General features: G+C 37.6%; 2 protein-coding genes across 4 annotated transcripts; one reads left to right on the forward strand and one right to left on the reverse strand.

The window, feature by feature from the left end:
- Nucleotides 1-595: 595 nt before the first annotated feature.
- Nucleotides 596-18349, reverse strand: LOC113762237 (mediator of RNA polymerase II transcription subunit 12). Of its 3 annotated transcripts, none has more exons than XR_003467180.1 (14): nt 18011-18349; nt 16243-16433; nt 14236-14295; nt 14002-14107; nt 13808-13876; nt 13613-13666; nt 13250-13357; nt 11262-11411; nt 10821-11168; nt 8328-10726; nt 3284-5893; nt 2454-2778; nt 944-1799; nt 596-839 (listed from the first exon to the last, which is right to left on the reverse strand). XR_003467180.1 is itself a non-coding variant. In XM_027305602.1 (13 exons), exons 2-13 carry the CDS (start codon nt 16365-16367, stop codon nt 1350-1352), a joined length of 6804 nt encoding a protein of 2267 aa, XP_027161403.1. In that variant the 5' UTR covers nt 16368-16433; nt 18011-18349; the 3' UTR covers nt 608-1349. The 3 variants fall into 3 exon arrangements, 1 of the variants encoding a protein (XP_027161403.1); XR_003467181.1 differs by having other exon boundaries at nt 939-1799; XM_027305602.1 differs by having other exon boundaries at nt 608-1799.
- A 2044-nt stretch (nt 18350-20393) lies between these two features.
- LOC113761935 lies at nt 20394-23643 on the forward strand. Its single transcript, XM_027305129.1, has 4 exons — nt 20394-20566; nt 22073-22162; nt 22550-22623; nt 22693-23643. The coding sequence occupies exons 2-4, from the start codon at nt 22091-22093 to the stop codon at nt 22955-22957; spliced, it is 411 nt and encodes a 136-aa protein (XP_027160930.1). The 5' UTR covers nt 20394-20566; nt 22073-22090; the 3' UTR covers nt 22958-23643.
- Nucleotides 23644-24200: the final 557 nt, after the last annotated feature.

Here is a 24200-nt window from a genome sequence, read left to right on the forward strand (position 1 = left end):
TAGGCTTATCTATGTAACTAATTACATTGTAAGAGCTGAGACAACTTAACAACTGAAACGTGAAATTGCCAAATTATAGCAAATCCATGCTACTTAAGGGTACATATCCGCATACAGCAGATCTTGCAACAAGACAGAGTAGCACAACCATATGCATAAAGAGAAGACCAAAACTAAAGCAGCCATAATGTTGAGGCCTGTTTAAGGGTATCTAAGAATCAAAGGAGCAAAGACAAAAGGAAAGAAAACAAGAGATCTCAAAACAACTAGGTTTTGATTCACCATGTACGAATGAAAATTTTCAAAAATATGTTTGTATTAGCCTGTTTGGACAGAAGAACATACTGAAAATTTCAAATCCCCCCTTTTCTCCTCCTTGTAAGATCAGTCTCTCTTGAACCACAAAAAAATTATAATCCAAGAGAAAAAGTTAGAGCTGGAGAGCTGGTCAAAGATGTACCGTTCATTTAGGATGGAGAAGCCTAAAACCACGACTTATAAAGTAATACAGATGATGGCGAATAAAGTCGTTCCACCAATCAGAGTCCCTTCTGCTCCAAAGTAAACAGGACATAAACGCAAGTAAACAGCAATAGAGAGGAACCCGTACATTTGACCTGGCTTGAGCAGCCGGTCGGAGAATAGACCTTAAGAAAAACTAGCCAAAATTGTTAAGACAATTGTATCAATACGTCTAGTTTGTGATGCCAGGCTGTTACAAATCCTAAACTAAAGAAGTCTTTGTTACAAATATGCGCTAATACTGTTCGCATGTAAAAACAAGGAAATCGGAAAGTAAACCCGAAACTTTTGTTACTTGGCCAGGCTTCATGCAAAATCTGCAAAATCAGAAACAAGTAACATTTTTACCAAAAATGACAGGCAAAGCATGAGAGAGAGAGAGAGAAAATAGAAAAGCTACAACATTCTTAAGATACTTTACTCAATTTGCAAGATGTAACAACAAGCGCTGAGCATGAAAGAGCAGAAAATCATTTCTGAGACATTCTACTCATCCCAAAAGGGGGAAGTAGTTATCCCTATATGTACAACAAGTTCTGAACTGCGCCAAGAATTGTGCTGTCCAGAAGGGAGTGATCAAAGGGTTAGTTGTCAATCAGGGCTGCGAGGTAAAATGGACAGGCCGCCAAAGAATGTCGTCCATGACTCCACGTGACCCAGTCAGAACCCCGTGCACCCAAAAAGAATGTGCCTTTAAGCAGATGCCTTTGCTGCCAAAGGCAATTAGAGCAACCCCGATGGCCACTTTCCCGTCACGGATGAGCGAGGACGCTTTCCTGCTGGGTGCTCCCTTTGTATATGAATTCAAAATTGAAGTACTACTCATATCAGCTGTCCTCGTCTATTGCACCAATGTAGGTGAGGTCAGTCCTCCTCACCCTAATGGCCCCCTTGAGCCAGTTTGATGCTCTCAAATTAGCATGGTCACTACCACCAATAGCAGCAGAGTTACTCGAAGATTGCACACCCGTTCCATCCTCCAATAGCGTCCAAGGGTCAATTTCCAAGTCCAGATCTTGCAGTGGCAGTTGCTTAGCCTTCCCTGCCATATTAGCGACAGTTCGAACCAAAGAAACTGGATTTCTCTGGGATAGGATTGAATTGTGAGGCTGTAAAACTGATATCTGATTGCTGGACTGGAGAGCAGCAATCGAAGCCGGTGATATAGATGGAGGTTGACAAGAGATTGAGCACCGAACAGATGGAAGAAGAATTGGCATTGCAGTTTGAATGCGCCACCGGATATGGTCCGGCATATGCATGCGGTTCAGATCATTCTGCATTGATTAAAATTGTCAGAAAGAAAAAATATAAGTATCCTTGATAATTCTCCACTTACTATCACATTTTTCGAAGTCCATACCCTAGAGTCAATTTAGCCTTCAAAAATAAAAGAAATTGACGTGTCAACCATGGAGCAGAAGTCCACGAGAATATGATGTTCAAACCAAAAAATTTGAAACTTCAACACATTAATCGCAAGGACTTTTATTCTTTATATGAAGGAGAACTTTCCATTTTTTGGAAGAAAAGCATAAGCATTCGTGGTGTAAATGTAGTCCTCATAAACTGCGTGCATCGATGATGCAGCTTATAAAAATGGAATAGTACTGAATGAACTAAAGAACTCCTCAATAAAAAGCTAATCACAACTCATATAGCATGCCAAAGCAATTTGAAAAGGAGGTCCTTTGACATGCATTCCCTCAGGTCATGTTATAACATTTTGAACATGAAGCAAAACGCAAATCTGATAATGGATTGCTTATCTTGTACAAGTACTCCATCAGATAAATCTTCTGGTTTTCTGTGTTTATCTAATATGTGTTTTTGGGACTAATACTTTTGCAATAAAAGGTAAATACAAAAGAAAATCAAATAATAAGCTGCGTCCAGTAAATGAATTTCAGATTGTATGCAGTCAACCAAACCTGCAGATTCTCCGCCACCTCACGACCAAAAACACTAAAGTCCTTGCCGCACTCGGAGGCGGACTTGGAGTTAGATTTCAACTTCAGCCAGCTAGGTCGATAGCTGCTCAGCAGTCCATGTAGCAGCAATAACAAACAATCGAAAAGACTTTCCCCAGATAAAAGTACAGATGTAGCAGAAGCCTCTGTAAGCGACTCGACATCTCTCTTGGATAAATTCAAAGTTGAACTTGTGGTATGGCCTGCAGCTTCATGGACAACTCTACATCCTAGAAGGCGTAATATAACCGCAGCAAGCATCTGTCTCATACTCTTTCCTGGCTCCCTGACAAGTCCAAAATGAAGCTTATATTAACAATAAGCAATATAGCTAGAGATGATTAGTTTCATCACAGACATGGATGCATTCAGCATAACCAAGATATATGGTAAATCAACGCGCTCAACATTAAAGAATGGGGGACATAGTACATGCACAAGTTATTGGCAGAAAAAATCCTTCCTAGAGTTAGAAAACTTGCACAATACCTTCTACCATTGACCAGTAATTGAAATTTCCCTTCCGTAAACTGTCCTTTATCCATGTGACATATTAACTTCATCATCAATCAAAACTATTTTTAACCTTAAAGTTTCAAATAAATAACGCCCAGGCATTTGCTTCATATTAGTAAAATCTGGATAGGAGAACATGCATGGAAAGATTCCGTCTTAAACAAAATTCAGCTGGAGCATGCAAAAGCAATTCAGGACTTTTATATTGAGAATGGTCTCCAAGAAGGGGTAATATGCCCTCATGAACAAATTGTGTAATCAGTTTACAGAATTACCCATCAGTGCACATAGTAGGAAGTAGTCTTAGGAGAAACTGCAAGCGCAATGACATGGAAGCTCGCAACCCCGCAGGGGAAGATGGTACTCCATCAGCTGGTCCCGCAGGTCGTCTGGAATTGGATAATCCAGGACTCCCACCTCTCATACCTTTTCGGCTATTGCCCTTGCTTGCTGGGCTTTCTGCTCCAGATGCAACTGATCCAACAGATTTAGCTGCTCCATGAGAAAGTACATTTATCTGCTGCTCAATGTTATTCATCTGTTTGATCATGTCGTTTGCAAAGGTGTTTCTTGAGGCATCAGAGCCTTGATCCACACAAGGGAGAACTAATTCAATAAATGCTCTCTCTGTCACATGCTGCTGACTCACCAAGAAACCTTCAACATCCACAACTTGAGTGGATCCTCTTCCAGGAAATCTCACATCTGAACCTTCATCAACCACCTCACCTTCTTCAAGAGAGGCGACTTCAAACTTCCTCTTGCTTCCCCTTGTTTTCCGCGAATCAGAGTTTGAATCACACCACCCCCATGGCTTCCAGAACTGCAGTTTAGTTGATAGATGTTCTTTTTCAGCATTAATGATAAGCCGTTGCCGAATTGATTTCCTTCCATAAAGAACATCAGTGCCCCCAAGAAGCCATTTAGTTTGCATTAGCATTTGGTCCTCAAGTGACCTTCCAAAAAGGTGCACAACCTCAGAAAAGAGTGAAGCAGCATCTGGTCTGGCAAGTAACCTCATTACAACGAGTTCAACAAAGCTGCTCTCTTTCTCAGAAACTGCAACCTTGTCAGCATTTGGTGAAACTGATTTAATAGCCTCAGCCAAAGGGGCTTCATTTTTCAGTTTATCAATGACTGTTTGTTCATTCAAAAGAAGCCTAAGCTCAACCCACTGCCAGTGAAATTTTGCAGGTTGTAATGTATCCAAAACATGCACAAGCTTATCTCTGAAATTTGCATCCTTCTCCTGATAATAGTTCTTTAGGCCACCTTGCCCTTGCATCCTATTACCGTCCTCTGGTTTAAGCAATGACTGTGGCATTCTACAGTCAATAAGGGCATTTAAGAAAAGCCGTGCCCTGAGAGGAACAAAGGCCATGGATTTGTAAAGAACGTCTGCACTATGTGATTCCAGTAAGGCTGCAAACTCAGAATCAATGGCATCTGCAGCTATGAGATCATAAAGGCCATGAGTGTCTCGCAGGCACACATCACGGAACGGAAGGTGCTTTAATGCATCACCTATCGCCAATGCTAAGGACTGATACAATTGTTGGAGGTCATCACGCAAGCCAACACCAGTATTAAAAATTAATCCTTTCCATATGACAAATGCAAATATAGAATAGGCAGGCGGAAAGACCAAGTTCAGAGGAAGTGCTCTCTGCATTCTAGAGAGACCTACAACTGACGCTTCACCCAAGAGCTCCACAATAAATCCATCAGAAACAGTTCTGCAATTACCTACAAGCACTCGAAACCAGTGGGTGGAAACTTCAACCAAATTATCCAGCTTCGGAGCCCCAATGGAACGAGCACTCCCGTTTGAGTTGGATTTCAAACTCCTGAAAAAGTGAATTGGATCAAGCCCTTCCCTTAATCTGAAGAGAGTAACCATTCTCTCAAGGCTAGTAACTCCCTGAAGAAGTGCCCCAACAAGAAGTGCAGAAATAGCTCCAGCAATTTTTGCCCCTCGTCCAAGTACACTTTTAACAGAACTATTCAAGGTTTCATAGGAGTTTGAACTAGAATCATGGGATTCAGGAGATGGATGAAATTGAGTGCGAGGAGCCTTTCCTGGCACAAACACTTGAGCAAGGGCAGTAGAAGCTTCAACTGCAAGAGCAACCTCAAAGACACGACTCTGACGCTCACCAAGTGCATCCTTCAGCAGGCACAAGCAAGTTGTATGGATGCGTAAAATGCGTCGAGCAAAATGCATTGAACTGGATGTGGACTGGAAATTTAGGTGATTGCCAGCAGTTAAGTCAGGAATTTTAGCAATAACCAGTCCAACATTACTGACAATTGCAGAAATAGCAGAGGATACCAAAGTAGGATCACCTTCCTGAGCAGCACCACCAGTTTGCCTCATGCACTCCATTAATCCCATTACTATTTGTTGAGCTATTTGATAACCATCATCCAAGTTTTCCAAGACAGGGCTTTTTACTGTACCAGGCCCAAAAAGCTTTCTTTCTTTGCCACAAAAGTACTGAAAAACTTCATCAACTTGCCTTTGTACTATATCTCTCATTGTCAAAGCAACTCTGGACACCCGTACACCACTTATCTTGTGACGGAAAAAATCATCAAGATCTTCAACTCCTGCAGGAACTCCAAGTGGGAAGCCAAACTCCGCATCAGGCAATCTTCCAGATTCAAGCTCAGAAATGAGTCTTTTATCATAAGATGATTTAAGGTTTTTCTCCCAATCAACAACACTAGCCACGTTTCCGTACTTCTTCACCAAATTTCTTGCATAAACCAAAGCTGAAGAACCTGAAACCCTTCCGGTAGAGGCCATTGTGGCTGCAACTCGATGCATTGCAGCTTTCAAGGTTTCAGGAACAAGATCTGCGGCTACGATTATATTTTCATACCTAAAACAGAACAGTATAAATAGTTCACTTCATCACCCTCACGCATTATATATCTTCATTGAAAGATGTATACCAACCAGAAACTCAAGTTTTATCATAGTTTTGAGAAAGGATGGACTTTATTATCTATAAATCAGAACTATGAAATTTGGTATTGGAAGCAGACAATGCAACAGGGAGTACAATGCTTGAGCTTATATTCAATGGCTTCAAATGTCAAATGCTTCCACAAAATAAAAAGAATAAAAATCACCAAAGTTTTAAGAAAAAATACTACTACCCAGGTCTTAAGAATTATTTATCACATGAAGATGTCCTGATATATTTTAACACCAAATGAAGCCACAGTTAAAACTTTTCGCAAGAGCAAACTTAGACATCACAATCTCCAACAACTTTCTCATTCCCTAAAATCAACTTCAAAGTTTTCATATGCTTTCTAAACCACTAAATCCAAAAATCAAGATGAAAATGGAAAAATGTAGGGCCCAATAACACAAACTGTCTCAGGGAATCTAATATATATGTTCAATATGAAAACAAAAGTTTTTCAAATTTTGTCACAAATAGAGAGATCCTGCCAAAACATGATTCAAAAGAGAGGCGTGTTGGAAAATGCATGGATAGTTGTTTGTACATAAGTAGAAGCTGCAGTAGTCCAGAAGGAGAAGCAGAAAAGCACAAAGCATAGACAACAACTCGTCAAAGAAATGCAATTCAAAATCAATATCAACTAACAATCTACAGTAACAAAACCTTCATAACCCAAATTCTGTTTGAAAATACTTGAATGGCTAGTTTGAGAGTTTATGATATAAAAAAGGAGTTTGGGGGGGACCTAATGTATCAGAGAAAAGAAAAGAAGAGAAGAGATCATAATGTTGTTTGGGGATTTAAGAAAGAAATGGAATGATTTTGGATACACATGTCATTAAAATTTTGTTTAGTAGTCATCCAAGGACAGAACTGATCCTTTAAAAGATTTACAAGGCTTTCCCCAACTTTCCATCCAAATCAGCCCATAAATGGGTGGAAAAATTTTTAAACTGTAGCAACAAAATTCATCCGTCTCAATCCAGCTAAATCCGTTCTTTTCTGTCTTTGAAGAAACTGGCAAGTGAATGAAAAGTTTCCATTTCTCTCACTTTCTTTTCTTCTCTCATCCAATCCTACCTCACAAAACAAACTGTAAACGAGAGGCCCATTTGGATTGGGTGTTCTTTGGGGTGTTACTATAAACCTTTACTGTTAATAACGTTACTTAAAAACATACTGGAATAGGTGTTGTTAGGGAGTTTTTTAAGGTGTTTTATGCACCGCCAGATCCCATCTCCACAACCCTGCCACCTCCCCCTTCTCCGCTTCCTCCTCCCTCCTCCCTACCTGCAAAACTCGTCCTCCCCCTGGCCCTCCCCTCCCCCTTCCCCCACCCCAACAAAACAAAAACTGCCTCCTGCCCCTCCCCGTTCTCACCTTCCCTCCCCAGCAACCACTACCAGACCAGATCTGGTCATTAAAGAAGCAGGCCTGAAGGAAGGGGATACCCCCCCCCCCGGGGTGGGGTGGGGGTGGAAGAAAGGGGAAGGGTAGCAGTGGGTGGCAGGGGTTGGTGGCAGACAGATAATGGGTGATGAGTGTGTGCAAGTGTCACTCTTTGGGTTATTTTTTGTGCATTTTTTAGTTTTTTTTTTAAGTGTCTTTTGGGGGTATTACTGTTGGTTCTTTTTTTTCTTTTAATCTTGTTTGGGGGTATTCTGAAATATGCTAATGTAAAAGGTTAGTTAATCACATTATCCAAATCCCTTCAGAAATGGTAACTCATAAGTAGTTTATCTATCTAGGACCAGAAAGAAAATTTTGTGAAAAAGTCAAATTATTAGATGGTGCAAAGTGGTCAATGTCACAACGTTGTCCAAGACCTTCACTACTATAGGTCAATAAAGAAGAATCAAGCTAACAATAAAGCCTACTAGGAAACAGCCCTAACAACTTGAGAGACCTTGATAAATTTTAATAGAAACAAAGACCGATGTCTAATTTTAACTTTATTTGGGAAAATGAAAAGTTCAAGTGGTGCCTCTGTAGTTGGATTTTCAACCTTTGAACCATCCTTGAGTAATAGATTGAAGATAATTTTATCAGAAGTGAGTATACCCAAGGATACTGGATAGTTAAGAACCAGGGGCTTCACAAATTAGGTAGGAACCTGTTAGGTTATTTACACAATCACAAAAACCACACAGGGTCACTTGACTAGTATAAACACTGCAAACCATTTTCTAGAAGGTAAGGATAGGGAAATCTAATGATATTCAAACATAAAACACTAATGCAGGAGGCAATATAGCAAGCAATGCACACAAAAAATCACAACAGTCAGCAAAATAATTCAAAGCCAAGCTGACAAAATGACTTGAGAAAACCAAGAGCACACCTCCTAATAGATGATACAAGAAATGCCTCCCCGACTTCACAAACAACATTCTCCGTATTTCTTGGAAGCATTAAGATGTTCCGACCAGCGTGGATGGAAGCAGCAGGGCTGCTAAGAGCTTTTGGCAGCAACCAGAGAAGAAACCTGGCAGCAGATACTAATTCATTAGAAACATCCATCAGATACAAAATCATAGATAATTCATCTTCACCAAGCTTCCATCGCACAGAGTTTGCATCATCAACAGCAGAATATGGTCTGCCATATTGACCAACTTTTGCTGCAGTCTTTTCAGCTTCTTCAACAAGATGCTTTACAACACTTATCAACCATAACATCACAGTTCTCTTCTCCACAAGTCGCATCTTTTTCAGAACTTTTCCAATTGAAACAATGTCACTACCATATGCCATTCTGATCCCATCCCCAGATTTTGGAGCATCACCTTCAACACCAGTTCTATGGTGTGGGCAGTTCACCCTATTATCACAAACATGACTTGTGGAAGCCCCTTGGCTACCTTCAATTCTAGCAGCTGCTAACTGTGCAAGGCTTTGTGTTTTACGAACACCCTTTTGCCTCCCCCTTCCAGATTGCTTGGCTTGCTTAGGAGGTGGATCCATTTTGTCGAGAGACTTCGGGCCCCTCCTCAGCCACCATATATCTTCATCATCCAATGCATTGGATAAAAATCCCTGTGGGTATGAGCTCCTATCTTCACTCAACTTTTGTCTCTTCACCCTTCTACACTCTTCACATCCAGGTGTTCCTTCACCAATATCGATCTTGGTAATAGAAGATCCCGTAGATCTCTTAAAACCCCCAACAAAATTTTCTAGTCCACTGTCACTTGACAGTGATGAACTAGGAAGCTGCAGCAACATTACTATTGAAGCCTTTAGATCTTCAAGCTCAACAACTTGATCAACATTTTTGGTAGTTAAACTGGATATCCCCTGAAGAGATCTCCACTGATCAACAGAAGAAGGAGATGCACTGCCACCTCCTGAGTTATAATAATGCTTTTGTTTCTGCCAAGAGCTGCCAGAACTCTTATGGCAATCAAGCAGGCCACGAAGTACCAAGCGACGCTCATTTGCATATGTATTAATCACCTCCAAAAGCATTGCTCCTTCAAGAACCTGTGCTTCTTCGAGAGCATCATGTACATAGGAACTAGGAAGCTGCTTCAAAATTCTATGATGTCTCTTCCGTCTCTCCAGGTCAACTGAAATCCCATTCCCATCCATGATTCCACTAACAATTAATTGCCTCACATAAGCCTGGGGATAGAAGATACCAGCCCTCACAAGTTCCATTATGAGTAGTTGAAGCCGCTTGACGCCTTCTCCACTGTGTACTTCATGTTGATCAATCCAGCAGACAATAATGTCATGTAAAGGGCTCGGGCTTTCAAAAATATTTGACAAATGTCTAGTTTTCCCACTCTTTAAACTGTATTTATTTTGTTCACAAGCATTGCCAACAGGAAACCTGCCTGGATAATTATTCTGCAAATCAGGATCTTTGGCTAGAGTATCAGGAGCAAGGCTACTCTCGTTCTTGCCCTGAGACAAGCTTTGCATCTCTCTCCTCTTGAGCTGCAAAATCCGTATAGCAATATATATCTGAGAGAGGTCTTTTCTCCCAGTGAACTTCTGGCCTGATGGTGGGCCAGTGCGAAAATCCCTAAAATCACAAGTTGCCCACTCACAAATGAAAAAGATAGAGGAAATAAATGACAAGGTCACTGCTCCAATATACTTGAGCGATGACCGTAGACACAAACTCACTTCAGCAATCCAACGTTCATCAACAGCTCCATCACAAAGATTTTCAAAAAGAAGTTTATATGCCACTGACACATCTCCGTGAATAAGAGATTTATCTAATGCCAGTAAAGCTTTAGCTACATTTTGACTTGGATGTCCCGGTCTGGCAGCCTTTGCAAGGTTTTCTGCACGTTTCTGAATAGATGAAACAATACAGTTTATGGTCAAAGAGTCAGGGTGAACCTCAACACCCTTGTCTCTCTGCAAGCAGGCTACTTCAAGGGGACCAGTTTTCATGTTGCTTTCATCTTCAGCTATCTTCAACAAAAAACTCCCATCATTGACCACATTAGTTACCAAACACAATGGTAAGGGAAAGCAATCCAAAGCAACAAAAGTATCAGGAACAGCAATTATCAAATAATGAAGCATCTCAACAAGAGCAGACATGGTATAAGCCCTTCGGGAATTATCTACAAGATCAGACCCACCAGGAGAAGGTTCTTGAATAAAACGCATAGCTATGCCAACCAGAGTTCGCACGTAGGTCTGACATAATACGACGGCTTCGATTACACCATATATTACAGGCAGTAACAACTGCAAAATCCCAAGACGCTCTTTTTCCTGGGAAGGCAAAAAAATGAAATTACCAACAAAAGTATTACCAGTTGATGAATTTAATCAAAGTACAAAATATTCAAAATCATATGTAGAATACCTGCAGTTGATTAAAAACCCAATCAATAATGAGAGATGGAACAATCAGTCCTTCTGCATGGTGCCATTGTAAGAGCCTAACCACATACCACCACTTAAAATGCAAAGAAGGCTCATCAGCATCAGTAGAAGTAGAAGCAGCATCATTTCGATGTTGTAGGGTCCCAGGATAAACCATTTGTGGTGATCGATCCCTAATATGCAGAGTGGAATGAAAATTATTTTTCGAAACAAACTCATCCAAGAGCGCCTGGAGGTAATCTATGATATCTTTTGTCCACTGCTCTGATCGGGAAAACTGCGTTTTGTCAGGCACACCACCAGACAAATTGGAAGAGCCAGGCCGTACCTGCAAGGTTAAACCATAATCTGCTAAGTTCAACAGTATATAATAAAAAAATAATAATTCCATAACAATATTGCATGGAGGGATACTCAATACCTGATTAAGATAAGTCACTTTCACAAACCAAGTAGCTCTGAGTAGTGGAACATTATTCCTAATGAGAACTTCAAGAAGAGATTTCCTCCGGTAACCATGAGGAACATGATCAGCCAAAGAACACAATCTTTTATGCGGTTGAGATAATCCCTGGGAAAATGTTCAAATAATGAGCTAGCAGACACTAGGGTTACAAAAGAAAAGAGCTTTAACACAAGAAACTCATGCATCTGCATAGGATATACAGTTGCTCAAGTTAGAGTTTTAACCTCAAAAACATGCCAATGAATAGCGTATTTTGTTGGGTAGATAAGTCCCTGGAGCTGTACCAAGAGTTGCCGGCTTTTGGTATTAGTTCTGGGATTAGGTTTATTTCATTCGACAAAAGTCAATTGCTTTGAGTCGGAAAAAGACAAACTGCTCGTTAGGATTAGCATGCTTAGTTCATGTGCCGGGGTTCTTAGCTTAGGTTGGGAACACCTAGAGTAGTTTATCCCACATCGGGTTGGGGGGGTTGGGTTAGTTGGGTAGATAAGTCCCTGGAGCTGTACCAAGAGTTGCCGGCTTTTGGTATTAGTTCTGGGATTAGGTTTATTTCATTCGACAAAAGTCAATTGCTTTGAGTCGGAAAAAAAATAGCGTATTTTGTTTACTAGTCAAGTAAATCCCTTCCCCTTCTGTATAACCCTACAGGTCACCCCAAAGCTTCATTATGCATTTCATCTTCTCCATAGGGAATGAAATATGGAGGAAGCATTTAACAGTGGCAACAGATGTATCAAAGCAGGTCTCCAGGACCGTTCAAATATGGACCTAAGTACACTAGAAAGGCCTAAACATGGCTTTTGGACACAAGACTCTACATATCCTTTACAGTCAGTTTCAATGTTGCCCTTGCAAATGCATATCCAATTTTTCAATGTAAAAAATACTACAATCATATATTTTCCAAATGTATATCATATTTTACTCATGTAACACTACCTTTTTTTAGTGTGCATCTGTGTGTGTTTTATAGTTTATAAACAACATGTCCACCATCTACTTTTACAACAGACACAGGAGGATAATTAAAGACAACAATGGGAATGAATCTTTTGTCACTGTGGTATCATCCACATAAGGAACTAACATTCAACCAAAATGTTAGTAGCTAAGCTCTTTTCAAAAGTTTTAAAATTGTCTGTGCCTCCTTCAGTCCTTGATTGATTTATTAAGCTCATTTTCAATAAATTCCCAGTGGTTCTGCTTATAACAATGGGATAGCCATCATGAATTAAAACTTTAAACTTGGAGGGTTTGCACCCAATATTCTTTTCATTCAATATACAAAAATTCAGGTTATTCAATCCCCTAAAATAGCAAGCCAATGAGCAACACTGATTTTGTGGTACGACCATATACCCTATAGGATCTGAGTGACAGGCATAAATAGAAGAACTTCCAACATGTTTCAGGTTTGCATAGAATAAAAACACAAGTGTCGGCCCTGTTTACATCCATATAAACAACTAACATGCATAGGTAATGACTGACAGAATAAATTGTTAGAGTATAAGCAATATTAATTCCAGCTAACTAGGACACTGCACGTCAAATTTAATTCCAGCTAACTAGCACACTTTAACATGCATAGGGCATAAATGTTTGTTCATAATCTATGACAATTCAGACTCAAATGATTGAAATATATCAACGTCAACTAGAATTACACTTTTATTAGTTCTACAGGAGCCATATGCACAATAGTCATCTTCAACAATATTTTCTGTTACTTATTCTTAAGAATAAACTCCTACTAACTGTCATAAACCACAATGTAAAACTACGAATGTCTAGAACATGATAACACCAATCCAACACCCAGCTCATCCTGTAGACTTCAGTACTAAAAGGAAATAAACACATTCTCGCACTAGCATATGCAAGAAAGCCATATCCATGAACACACAAACCCAGATGCAGAAAAATACTTAGTGGAGACTAACCTCAATCCATTTCTTTCGAAACTCTTCACCACATGGTTTTTGCTCAGGAAAGGGGCCAGGTTTACTTAAAAGTGAACCTGAAAGAGGCACACCATAAACTTGGCCCGCCTGCAAAAATAGGCGCATTTATCCATTTTATGCTTTCAAAATACTTTATTACAACAATCACAACAATTTCCATAATCGTCCTGATAAGTAATAAGTAGACAGGCTAAACCACCAAGAAGTAAACATTAATTCAAAAAAGATAGAGATGGACAATTTTCCCACATTTCAGGAGACATGCAGGACAGGTTTTTATTTTAGCCAAGATCAATATAATCAGCTCATCCATCAAAAAGTCAGGAGGAAAAACAGCATCACCTTTCGTTTTTGTGCACGGGACTCATTAATAGCCCTGTGACATTTTCTTATTGACTGCAAAAGAGCACAGAAACAAAGAGAGACGGTATCAGGCAAGCATTACTTCCAAGTCTAATGAATACCAAGCCTACAAATGTGTAGCTCGTTGAAAATAAAAGGGGAGACCGGTGACACCATTAAACACAGAACAATTACCTCCTTGCACTTGAGGATGACTGGCTTTGTAAAAGTCTGAATTTGTGATAATGAAGTCTCTCTATTTTCCTGGAAACATTAGTGAAGACATATCCCTACTGAGGTACCAACTCCAATAAAAGAAAAAATAAAGATTGCAATAATCATATCCATACAACCATAAAATTCTAAATAGAAGACACCCAAAAAGTTACCTCAATCCCTTCAACCGTCTCCCTATAACCAGACTGCACATAGTCCCTGGTCAACGTCTCCTCAGGACAAGTAGGAGTCTGGAGGTGAAAGTCAGGCAGCCCGAGTCTGTCAAATGGTACCCAATTAATAAGTTAACACTGGTTGTCATTGATGATGATGGTACATATAGAAACAATCTCAGATGAAAGGACAAAAGATCTACAGTGGGCAATCATAATTTCAACAGAAATTACCTGGAATTCAATGGTTCTTTATCACACCTCAGTTTATATGGAGTTAAAGGTAACGGTCGCCTGAAGGAGCAATATTAAAATCATTAAGCATGTCAGCAGTATTTTAATTGGAAAAACTAACCCATTTATCTCTTAGGAGCAAAATAAATAGGGGAAACTAAAAACCCTAATTCAGTTACAGTATAATTGAAATAGCAGAATGAAGCTAAACAATTAGAGAATAAAATATATTATCTTGAAATCTGTTTTAACATTGAGAGAGATGGGTTCTCTAGATATGTGCCAAATGCAACCACTTGAAAAAAGTTAATCAGACACATTACCCCAAGTCAATGACTACAGAAGAGTAAGTCAGCAAGACTAATCTGGAAATTATACAGGATTTTGCACACTAACATCCAACTAAAGGCATTTCCCATACAAGAAAGCGAGCTGCTAACTTATATAGAGAATTATTAATATGCTATGACTATGAAGCCAATTTCTGCAGATATGAAAGAACCATAGGACAAGATGCCTCGAGTTAAGAAGACAAAAGAGCAAGGGAGCAAGATTTTTAAAGAAATAGTCGTGGACCAAAATAATTCCAACTAGAGGCTACTTGCCATACCCGCAACCATCATCAAAATTTTATACACTTCTTTTAAAGGAATCAAAAAGAAAGAAAACATCACCACGATAACAGTAACATGATTAAGATATTTGAACAGCTCAATCACAAGCAATAATGAGTTCCAAAGCACTACAAACTGAAACATCTTATCATCACGTTACCAGCAGACAACAATGTTGATTCATCAGGACTCCGAGATAACAACGTTGATTCATCAGTTCTTTACAAATCATAGTAGCAATCTATTCAAATCGGTGCAATTTTAATTTTAAACCAAGCCTAAAATTTTTTTAATTACCCCATTTTAAAAAAAGGCTAAGTACAGTAAATATCCTTAAACCAGGTGTATGTGATATAATTAGTTTTCACTGATGTGACTGCTTCTACCTCTCCTTTGCTTTAATCACCATACAATTAAATAAAGAAATTTCAAGCACCCTTACAAGATACATTTTTCTAAGCGAAACCCTTTCCTTTTGTTTCTCATCCCTCTTGAAACAGAACATTAGACTTTCATTTCCATTCTAAGTCAAAACACAACGAGTGAGTATTACAATCTTCTCTTTTCCATTGCTTTCTTTCCAGTGAGTGGAATTTTGTCCTCTCCTTTCTTTTTTCTTAAACCTAGACATACCCCAAAGGAAATCCCATAAAATATGACTACATTAAAATTCCAATTACAGATTTAACATGAATAACCACTGCAACAGCTGGATACTCATAATCGTTTTCACTTTAATTAATCCTCCAAAAGTACATTTTGATCAGATCTGAACTAGTGAATTGAATACCCAAAGTCATGCCTCAAATAGGATAAATTATAGCATTTCTTAACCATCCAAGTTAACATGAACTATTGATTCAGAAATCTTTGGTCGTAAATATCTTTCCAGTTCCAGCTTCTCATTGTTTCCATCTAAAAATCACTAAAGCTCAAAATCATCTAACCAGAAGATGATAGAAAACCATTATTGATCAAACAGCAACAAATTCTTTACTGAGAATGAAATGATAAACTGGATATCAGAACATTTCGACATAGTAGCATGCACTACTGCATGTTGGACATAACTACATGATAATATAATATGTAATGATCCCAAAAGTTTTAAAAGAAAAGAAAAATTATCATTGGTTAAGCTTCTATATGCTTTGTGTGTATCAAGCATTTGCAATGAAGCAAGTATAAACAAGCATGAATTGCATTTAACATGCTTGAGCAAAAAATTAAGAGCCCGTTTGGATTGCTATTTGTTGGAATTTTTGTTAAAAAAATATATCGTACCGATTTGATGCATGTGAGGTAAAAAGGTGATTGAAAACTGTATTCACAAAAAATGTAAAAATCTTTCAGGAAAAAATGGCAATCCAAACAAGACATAAGATTCTTGTACCTAGAATTCAAAGAAAAGTTTGACGGAATGGAAGATGACTCAGCTCGGGAAACATCCCTAGCAGATCCTCCAATGGCAGTGTTATTGACTGCACTAGTGCAGCTGGCAGCATGATACCTTTGCATGTCTCCCAGCTATCATCTGCATGCTGCCTTCAGCATTGAACCTCAGCAGGGTTTATGCTGGTCAAACTGCAATAAAGAGCATGAAGGATAAAAAAAAATTATAAACAATCATAATTATATTAGCCATAGAATTTAGCATTAAAGAGCAGTTATAAATGACACAAAATGTATTTTAGGGCACAGAAGTCAGAAGAACAGCCAGACCGAAAAGACAATTCAACAGAAGTTCCATCTCAACAATTTAAACAACATAGGGTCAAATTTGTCGGTTGCGATAAGTATTAGCACTTTAGACATTAAATAGTGCAATACAGAATTGATTTTTCTAAGACTGAAGAATTTGATTTCCCATGGTAAGAGGTCATCAAAGAAAGGAAAAAAGGAATTGCAAATAACTGATTAAGAGAAAATTAGAGGCTAAACAATTAGAAATTGTCATTAATTGCTTAGACGGACATGACAACAATTTGTAACTACGCGACAATTTAAAACTAATGCAAATTTCTCCAGAACCTTAAAGCCACTATTCTTCGTTGCAAAAAGTATGGTAAAGCTTGAACACAATATAGGAGGATAAATACAACAGTGTTCAAGATTAAAAGCCGGATTTGAAACCCTAGAGAACCTCGCACAAGTGACAGAATAACTTTGGACACTGAGAATGATAGGTCAATCACACAATGAAGCTACTCCAATTAATCTTTGGGCGTCATTAACATATGACACCCAAAGAAATGTACGAATTGATTCTTTACCCACACTCAGAAGTTGAGCGCTTTAACATTTAAATGACATTACTACTATTGTGTCTCAGAGTCATTTATTGATCCTAGCAACTGAGCCACTATAAAATTGCATTGTACCATCACAAAACGTTCAAGTTTTAATCACGTAATGAATCCAACAAGACCTTTGCAAGAAGTGAGCCCACAACATTTCATAACCATCTAAAACAAAAAAGAACAGCCCCACCCTCGACCCCACCCACGAGGAAGTAGAACAACTCACGAACCTGACCTTCCTTTAGCATAAAAATCAAGGCTTCCTTTCACTTTTAAAGAGAAGACCACGTGGAGTTCAAGCTAACTAGGGCATACAAAAGTCCTCTACTTAAAAATCACACAGATTCATCGGATGAGTGAGTGCCATAGTCCAGCTTTCCACCCTATAATAAACTCTTAAACGCACCCAAAACTAGCTAGAAAAACAAATTCACCCTTCTTCACAGTCGAAGACAACGTATCGAAAACTCCAATGCAGGTCCAATCGCTTCCACTGGCAAAGCAAAACACACATTTTTCTATAAAGACTCTCCATCTGTTTAGTTGGCACAAAGTTCCAAAACTAAATCCCATCTACGGCTAAACAGCTACACTACCACATATACTACTCAAAAGCATTCTGATCCAAGAAAATTCAAGAAAAGAAAAAAGACCCAAAAAAAAGAATTCCGGGCAACCACAGCTGAAATGTGTAAGAACCAATCTAAAACCCCCCCCCCCCCCCAAATCAAATCAACCACATTCAATTTTGCAAATTTCCAAATCCCACTGAATCCAATTATACACAACTGCATAAACTGAAAGGAACAGACGGAAAAGCAGAAAACGTAAGAACAACTTAACCTAAATTTCTTAGATTACCTCAGAAAGTACATTAAGAAAAAAATAGAAACTACCGAATATCTCAAGCCGAATGGTTGTTTCGATTGTAAAGTTGAAACGAGCTGAAACAAATTCCAATCACTAGGGTTCAAGAGGAGGTTTTTCAAGATTAGGGTTTTCACTAATTGAAGAAAGAAAGAGAAAGAAACTGGTAGAATGGGAGAGGAGAGAGAAAATAAGTAGAAATTCAATGGAAATCAGAAGGCGATTGGGAGATTTACTGAATTAGGATTGAAATATCGAGCGATGGGCACGTACATACAAGTGCCTGTATCTATATATGAAAATGTATATTTAGCCTATTTTTTTTACTGTTTGTATAGGTCGATGTATAGATAGAGAGAGAGAGAGAAGGCTCTGGGGAGTGGGGGTTGATGGTTTGACTCTTCTTTCCTTGCTGCTTTTGCAGATGATGACGATGAGTGCTAGGGAAAAAAAATTAAAATACGAAAACATAATAGAAATGGAGAAAACTTCTTTTTCTTTTTGAATATATATACTCTTAATATTTCTTGAGTTTTTAGGGGGGGAACAAGAAGTGGAAAATTTTTAATATTTGGGATTGTCTCAAAAATAGAAAAGAGGGTTTCTATTTTTTTAAAAAAAATTAATTTAGGTGTTTTGTAGTCTGTTGGATAAGAATATGTTACCACAAGATTCACAGGCTGTGAGAGTTCTTTAAATCCATGAGATTTTTCAGTAAATTAAATGGAAATAGCATTAGTAGCTCCTTTGCAATCGAATGGTCAAATTGAGAATTCTATCGTATCGCAAAAAAAAAAAAAAAAAAGAATGGTCAAATTGAGAGGTCATCGTACTTCTATCATTCTTTTAATTTGATGTTTGTCATCTTCAGCCTTGCCACCCATATTTGTACACAGTCTATTCTGATTTGTCCTATAAATCAATTTTGTATTCTCTGACTTCATGGAATTAGAGGGCTAATTTGATTGTTTATCGACTTAATTCTATATTAAATGTTGGATTATTTTTTCTATACGCCTGTATAAATTTCATTACCCCAGCTAGCAAATTTAGATGTCTGTCACATAATTTTTGTTTACATTTTTAAATTTGCTTTTTTATACATTCGGCGTGCATTTAAATGTATCGGCGTAGAGAAATTTTCTACGTTGAAAGTGCATAAAATATGAATCCTTTTATGTTTAGGTTTTATTTGATGCGTTGGACATTCACCCAAAGAGGTTTCCTTTTGATGTTTGAAGGAGTGAAGGAATTTTGATTTAACCAAGCTGAAAAACTTTAGGCAAATTAACACTATGTTTTGCTGCAATGGATAAAATGGTAAAATGTAAAGTCTTTTTTTTTTTTTTTTTGCATAAATTGCCAATGCTAACGCATGCAGTCCAAGATTATTGTAATTTACTATAGAAATTCTATAAAAACTGAGTCATTTTTGAACTGAATCATATTTATTTTTCTTCTAAAAAAGTAGGATCTGAGCCATTTTTGCCACTTAAAAAGTGAGATATGACCTTTTTGTACATAAAAATTGATTGAATGTTGGTCACCTAATAAAATGATTGAATAGTGGTCACATGATAAAAAATGATTGAATATTGGGTATATATATGATTATGAAAAATGCAAATGAAGTTTTATTTGAAGATTTTGAGATACAGTAAAAATCTATAAACTAGTATTTGATAAATTAATAACTTCTATCAAATAATAAAATTTTTCGATCCTGACTTGGGCTAACGAGCTAAATTGATAATTTTGATAAAATAATAAGATAATTTTTTTTTTAAAACCTTACATAACCATTTAGTATCATTCATATCATAAATTAATAAAATTACATATCATATTTTCCTAAACTACGAGTTAAAATATGAGTCTATTGTTGTTTTTTTCCCCTTAAAATTTAAATCTAAATTTTTCTAAACTTGAGACCTTTGAACTTTAGCCTACTTTTATTAATAGAATAATTCATATTTTTATAAAAATAAAATTAAATGAGGTATTTTTTTAAAATTGTAAGTGCACTAATTTATCAATTAATTAATATCTCTTTAAATTAATAAAATTTGTATCGTTCTAAAATTATTAACCTATAGAGGTTTTAAATTTGACTCTCCTTTGGAATATTGGTGCCTCAATTTTATTTTATTTTCTAAAATTTGGCCCATAGTTATTCCAATCACAGTTGGGAATTAATAATAATGTTTGGTGTTCTCTGAGGGCATTGCATTTATGAATATGTTGGCAATGGCAGATTGCGGTGGTACAGATTGGGGTGTGGTCTCAGTTATTTATCTAATTGTTGTTGAATTTGTTAATTTTCAAGGGTAAAATAATAATAATAAAAAAAATTGTTTGGCAAAACTCAGGGGAGGTAAATACAATTAATCCATAAAACGCCCCGACCTCTGGCGTTTTCCAGCAGCCTGAAGTTCAGCAGAAAGGGCTTCCTTTCTTTCCCCAGATTCGTCATCTGAGCAACCTGCAGTTCAGCAGAACCCTGACCTCTGGTGTTCCGGTGCCCTTTTTGGAGGAACACTGAGAACTAAGGTAAGAGTTTTAAAAGTATTTTTTCTTGTACATGCTGTTACGGACTAGTGAATTCAAGAGACGAAATAAAACCATTTACCTTTTGATTGTTTGATTTTATGTCTTTTTGGGTCGTTTGCAAAGGTTGCTATTGAATATAAAAACCATTGAATATGTTTTCCAGCCGTGCTCGTTTGCTTGTTATGATCAGCTTATTTGTTTGCTTCTGATTATAGCTTATTTGTAAACTAAAAGCTGTTTTGGGGTGTTGTAATTTTGCTTTTGATTTCTCCTTTTCGTTTATTAAGTTGAAAACATAAAAGCTTAAACTTTTTTGTTTAAATAGCTTGTCTTTTCGTGAATTAGGCATTTTAATGGATTAAGCAAACAATAGCCTGCCCGGTGTTCTGATAACTCCATTTTGTTTTATAATCCTGTAAGCAGCAGATACGTGCATTGACATCACGAGTTTCTCACCACAAATAGACTTTTACGGTAAAAATTTTCAAGAGAATATGTATCTCTAAAGTTTCAGTACCATTTAATCTGCAATCAGTTATTTGATATCATCGTTGTGAAGAATGCACAAATCACTGACTTAGAGCCTGTTCTTGAAAAATTTTGAAAAGCTAAAACTATTTACATCATCACCTTCGTGACTGGTTTCTGGAGTCAGCCTCAAGTACAGTAAAAGCAGATATTCTGTAGAGTGTGTAATGTGCATGTGGTGGTTGGAGTGCAAAAGTTGTGTTTGTTGTCCAAAAATTTGGTAAATACTGATACTTTCTGTTTGGTGGTTAATAGTGGTGACAAATATTTACAAGGTGGTGGCGTTGTATATTCTATTTAGTGGTTATTTTGTGTGGTAAAGCATCCAGCTCCCGGTCTTGTGGAAGGTAGTGTCATGCTCAAGTATGTGGTGCTTTATGGCAGAGCCTCCAATTCTTTCTCATATTGTGTTGCTGTGAAGTTTGAACATGGAAATTCTGTATTTATTTGATGGTTACATAGGACCATGTATGGTCATAAACCAGTTTTGTGGTTAGCTGCCAGCATTGAACATTGGAATATTTTATGAGTTAGTATTGTATTTGAGAGTTTCTTTTGAAGTATGAAAGTTGTAGCTTTCAATAATCCTTTAAGTAGCCTATACATTTCGTGTTTACTTATTGAGATAATGCACTAAATCACCAAATTTGATAGTTAAGTTGATAGAATGTTGTAGATAGGTTTAATGAATAGATGACTGCATAGTCAAGGTGGTATCCATTATAGTTATGAGCTCCTTTATTGAATCCATGAGTTTTTCCTGTCATCGAAATTTGTCCATTACTTTGATCCATTCCCAAACCATTCATATTTTTGTAGCCTATGCCTTTTTAATCCTTTCTTCCTATTGAGCTCTAGAAGTAATATTTTTATGTTAGACATGAAACATAGCTGTTTGTAGTCATAAACTCCCTTATATTTCAAGGTTTTATACTCTTGATGTGTTTGATCACTTATTTCCTTGTTATTTTTAATTAGATTGGTGAAGAGGATAGTATGAAGTCAGATGAAGCTTCAAAAAAAGCATCACTCCGTCCGCTGGTGAAGTTTAATAAGGCATTCAAATTGGTAACTTTTTCTCAAACTCTTTAACATTGTTATATGTTAATCGAAATTCGTTGGCATATGTCCTCCATTTGTGACGAGACCTAAGGTAAGGCAATATGGTTGTTCTCACTCCATTTTCATGGGCATTTGAAATTTATGTTGTTTAATTATGCATCAAGGGAAAACATTAAAATGATTGCATCCTGATATTTCTATTGAGCCATGACATTCACAAACGTAATTTTACCAGTTCTGCTCCAAGTTCCTTGTTTGCACTAAAAATCTGTAATTTCTTGATTTAACGCAGTTAGGTGCCAATTTGTGGCTCGCTTATTAGTTATTAACTACTGTGTACTATGTACAGGAATTTTAATACCATGTAGTGATTAATCTATTGCTTACATGCAGGCTGAACAATGGGTTAATAGTATGAGTCAATTGGAGGATGAAAAATTTGCTAAAGTAGAGGTTCGGCCTTCCAGGTGAGTATATCAAACACCACCATTTCTATATCACTTGAGCTGAGAATTTACCATGTTAGGATCCTGTAGGCTTGGGGTTGGTGCAGCAGTTGCCCGTGAATCCAAAGTCGTTCAGTCAAATGACCCGATTGAAAGAAGATTACGTGCTAAATTGGAATCTCATAAGAAGAAAGTTGTCAAGAATGCTGAGGAACCTGGAGGGCCTACACTGAATGGAAATTCTCAAGAAGATAGTGACGACGAGGAACTAGGGAGCAAAACAAAAGCATTTGTGAAAAAGAGGCCTGCTGATTGGACTTTATCTCTACAACAAGGAAAGAAAAAACTTAAGTAACTCTGTGGATACAGTAGGACTGTCTGAATCAGACCTTTAGTTTCCTCACACATATATAGCTAAAAGGGGGTTCTAGGTTTATTCCTGACTTTGGTTATTTTAGTGCACAAGATCCTTTTTCATAGGTTGTGCAAAACTTCAAATCAGTATACGCCTGGGGAACTGCCTTTCAAGCCAACTGCAAGTGAAGAATGCGAGCTTCCTGTTGTAGTAGAGGAGAGAAGCTATAAGCTGGTCATCTTTTTAAGTTGATCCTAATCATTCTATGAACTTGAACCGGAACCTGAGGCAGCGTGTCTGCAATTACTGCTGGGAGGTCTATTCTATTTACTGTAGGTCCTTTAGTGGCTAATCTACTTGCCCTTGTTATGTTGCAGCTTCTCTTAAGGAGTCGCTTTTGGTCCTGTTGTTAAAATTAAGAGAGATATGTTGATACTTTTTTCAAGGTTTGACCATCTTTGTTAATCTTCGAAAGAACTTATTAAAGATTTTAGTGTCAAAAAATTTCAAGTGTGATCATGTGTTTGGGTGATTTAGAGACGTTCATCTCAGTTGTAAGGCAGGTGATTAGAATCTAGAATACGTTTGGAAACCATTGTCAGCAGGGTGAAACTTGTTTCCTGAATCCTGTGTAATGAGACAAAGGAAAAGGAAAAGTTGAATGTAATACATCGGTTGATTTATTATTTCACAAGAGATTATGAGCATTGTTGTGCGTTCTTCATTTAGTTGAGGAGACTCTCCTTTATGGAATCCTCATTTGACCATTATGATTTCAACTTTTGCTTCTGTTGGAGGGACAGAGTGCAGTAGGTGGTTGATGCTTGAGGGAAACTGCTTCGGAGTCTCACATGGTGTCTGAGCTGAATACTTGCCTAGTGGCTATGTAATTGAGAAGGTTAAGTGGGGAAATTATTGGAACAACTTTCCCTACCTTCTTCTGTTTTGATAAATAGAAATGCATGGATGCATAAATCAAAAGGAGTTAACACTTACGAGTCATCCTAGGAAAGAAACACCACCATGATCTCTTCTAAGAGGAGTAGGGGCAGAGCATGATGAATAAATAACAAAAGGTTCCATTTCCACTGCACTCAGCAAACCGAAGATCAATTTCCAGCTGAGTAAAGTAAACTACTTAGGTCCATGAAGAGTTTGAATTAAATGATGACTGATGGATTTCTGTGCAGTACTTCATTCGCTAAAGCAAGCAAACAAACATTATTGTCATATACATGTACAC

The sequence above is a fragment of the Coffea eugenioides genome, chromosome 2, assembly GCF_003713205.1.
Source record: "Coffea eugenioides isolate CCC68of chromosome 2, Ceug_1.0, whole genome shotgun sequence".
NCBI classification, from domain to species: Eukaryota; Viridiplantae; Streptophyta; class Magnoliopsida; order Gentianales; family Rubiaceae; genus Coffea; species Coffea eugenioides.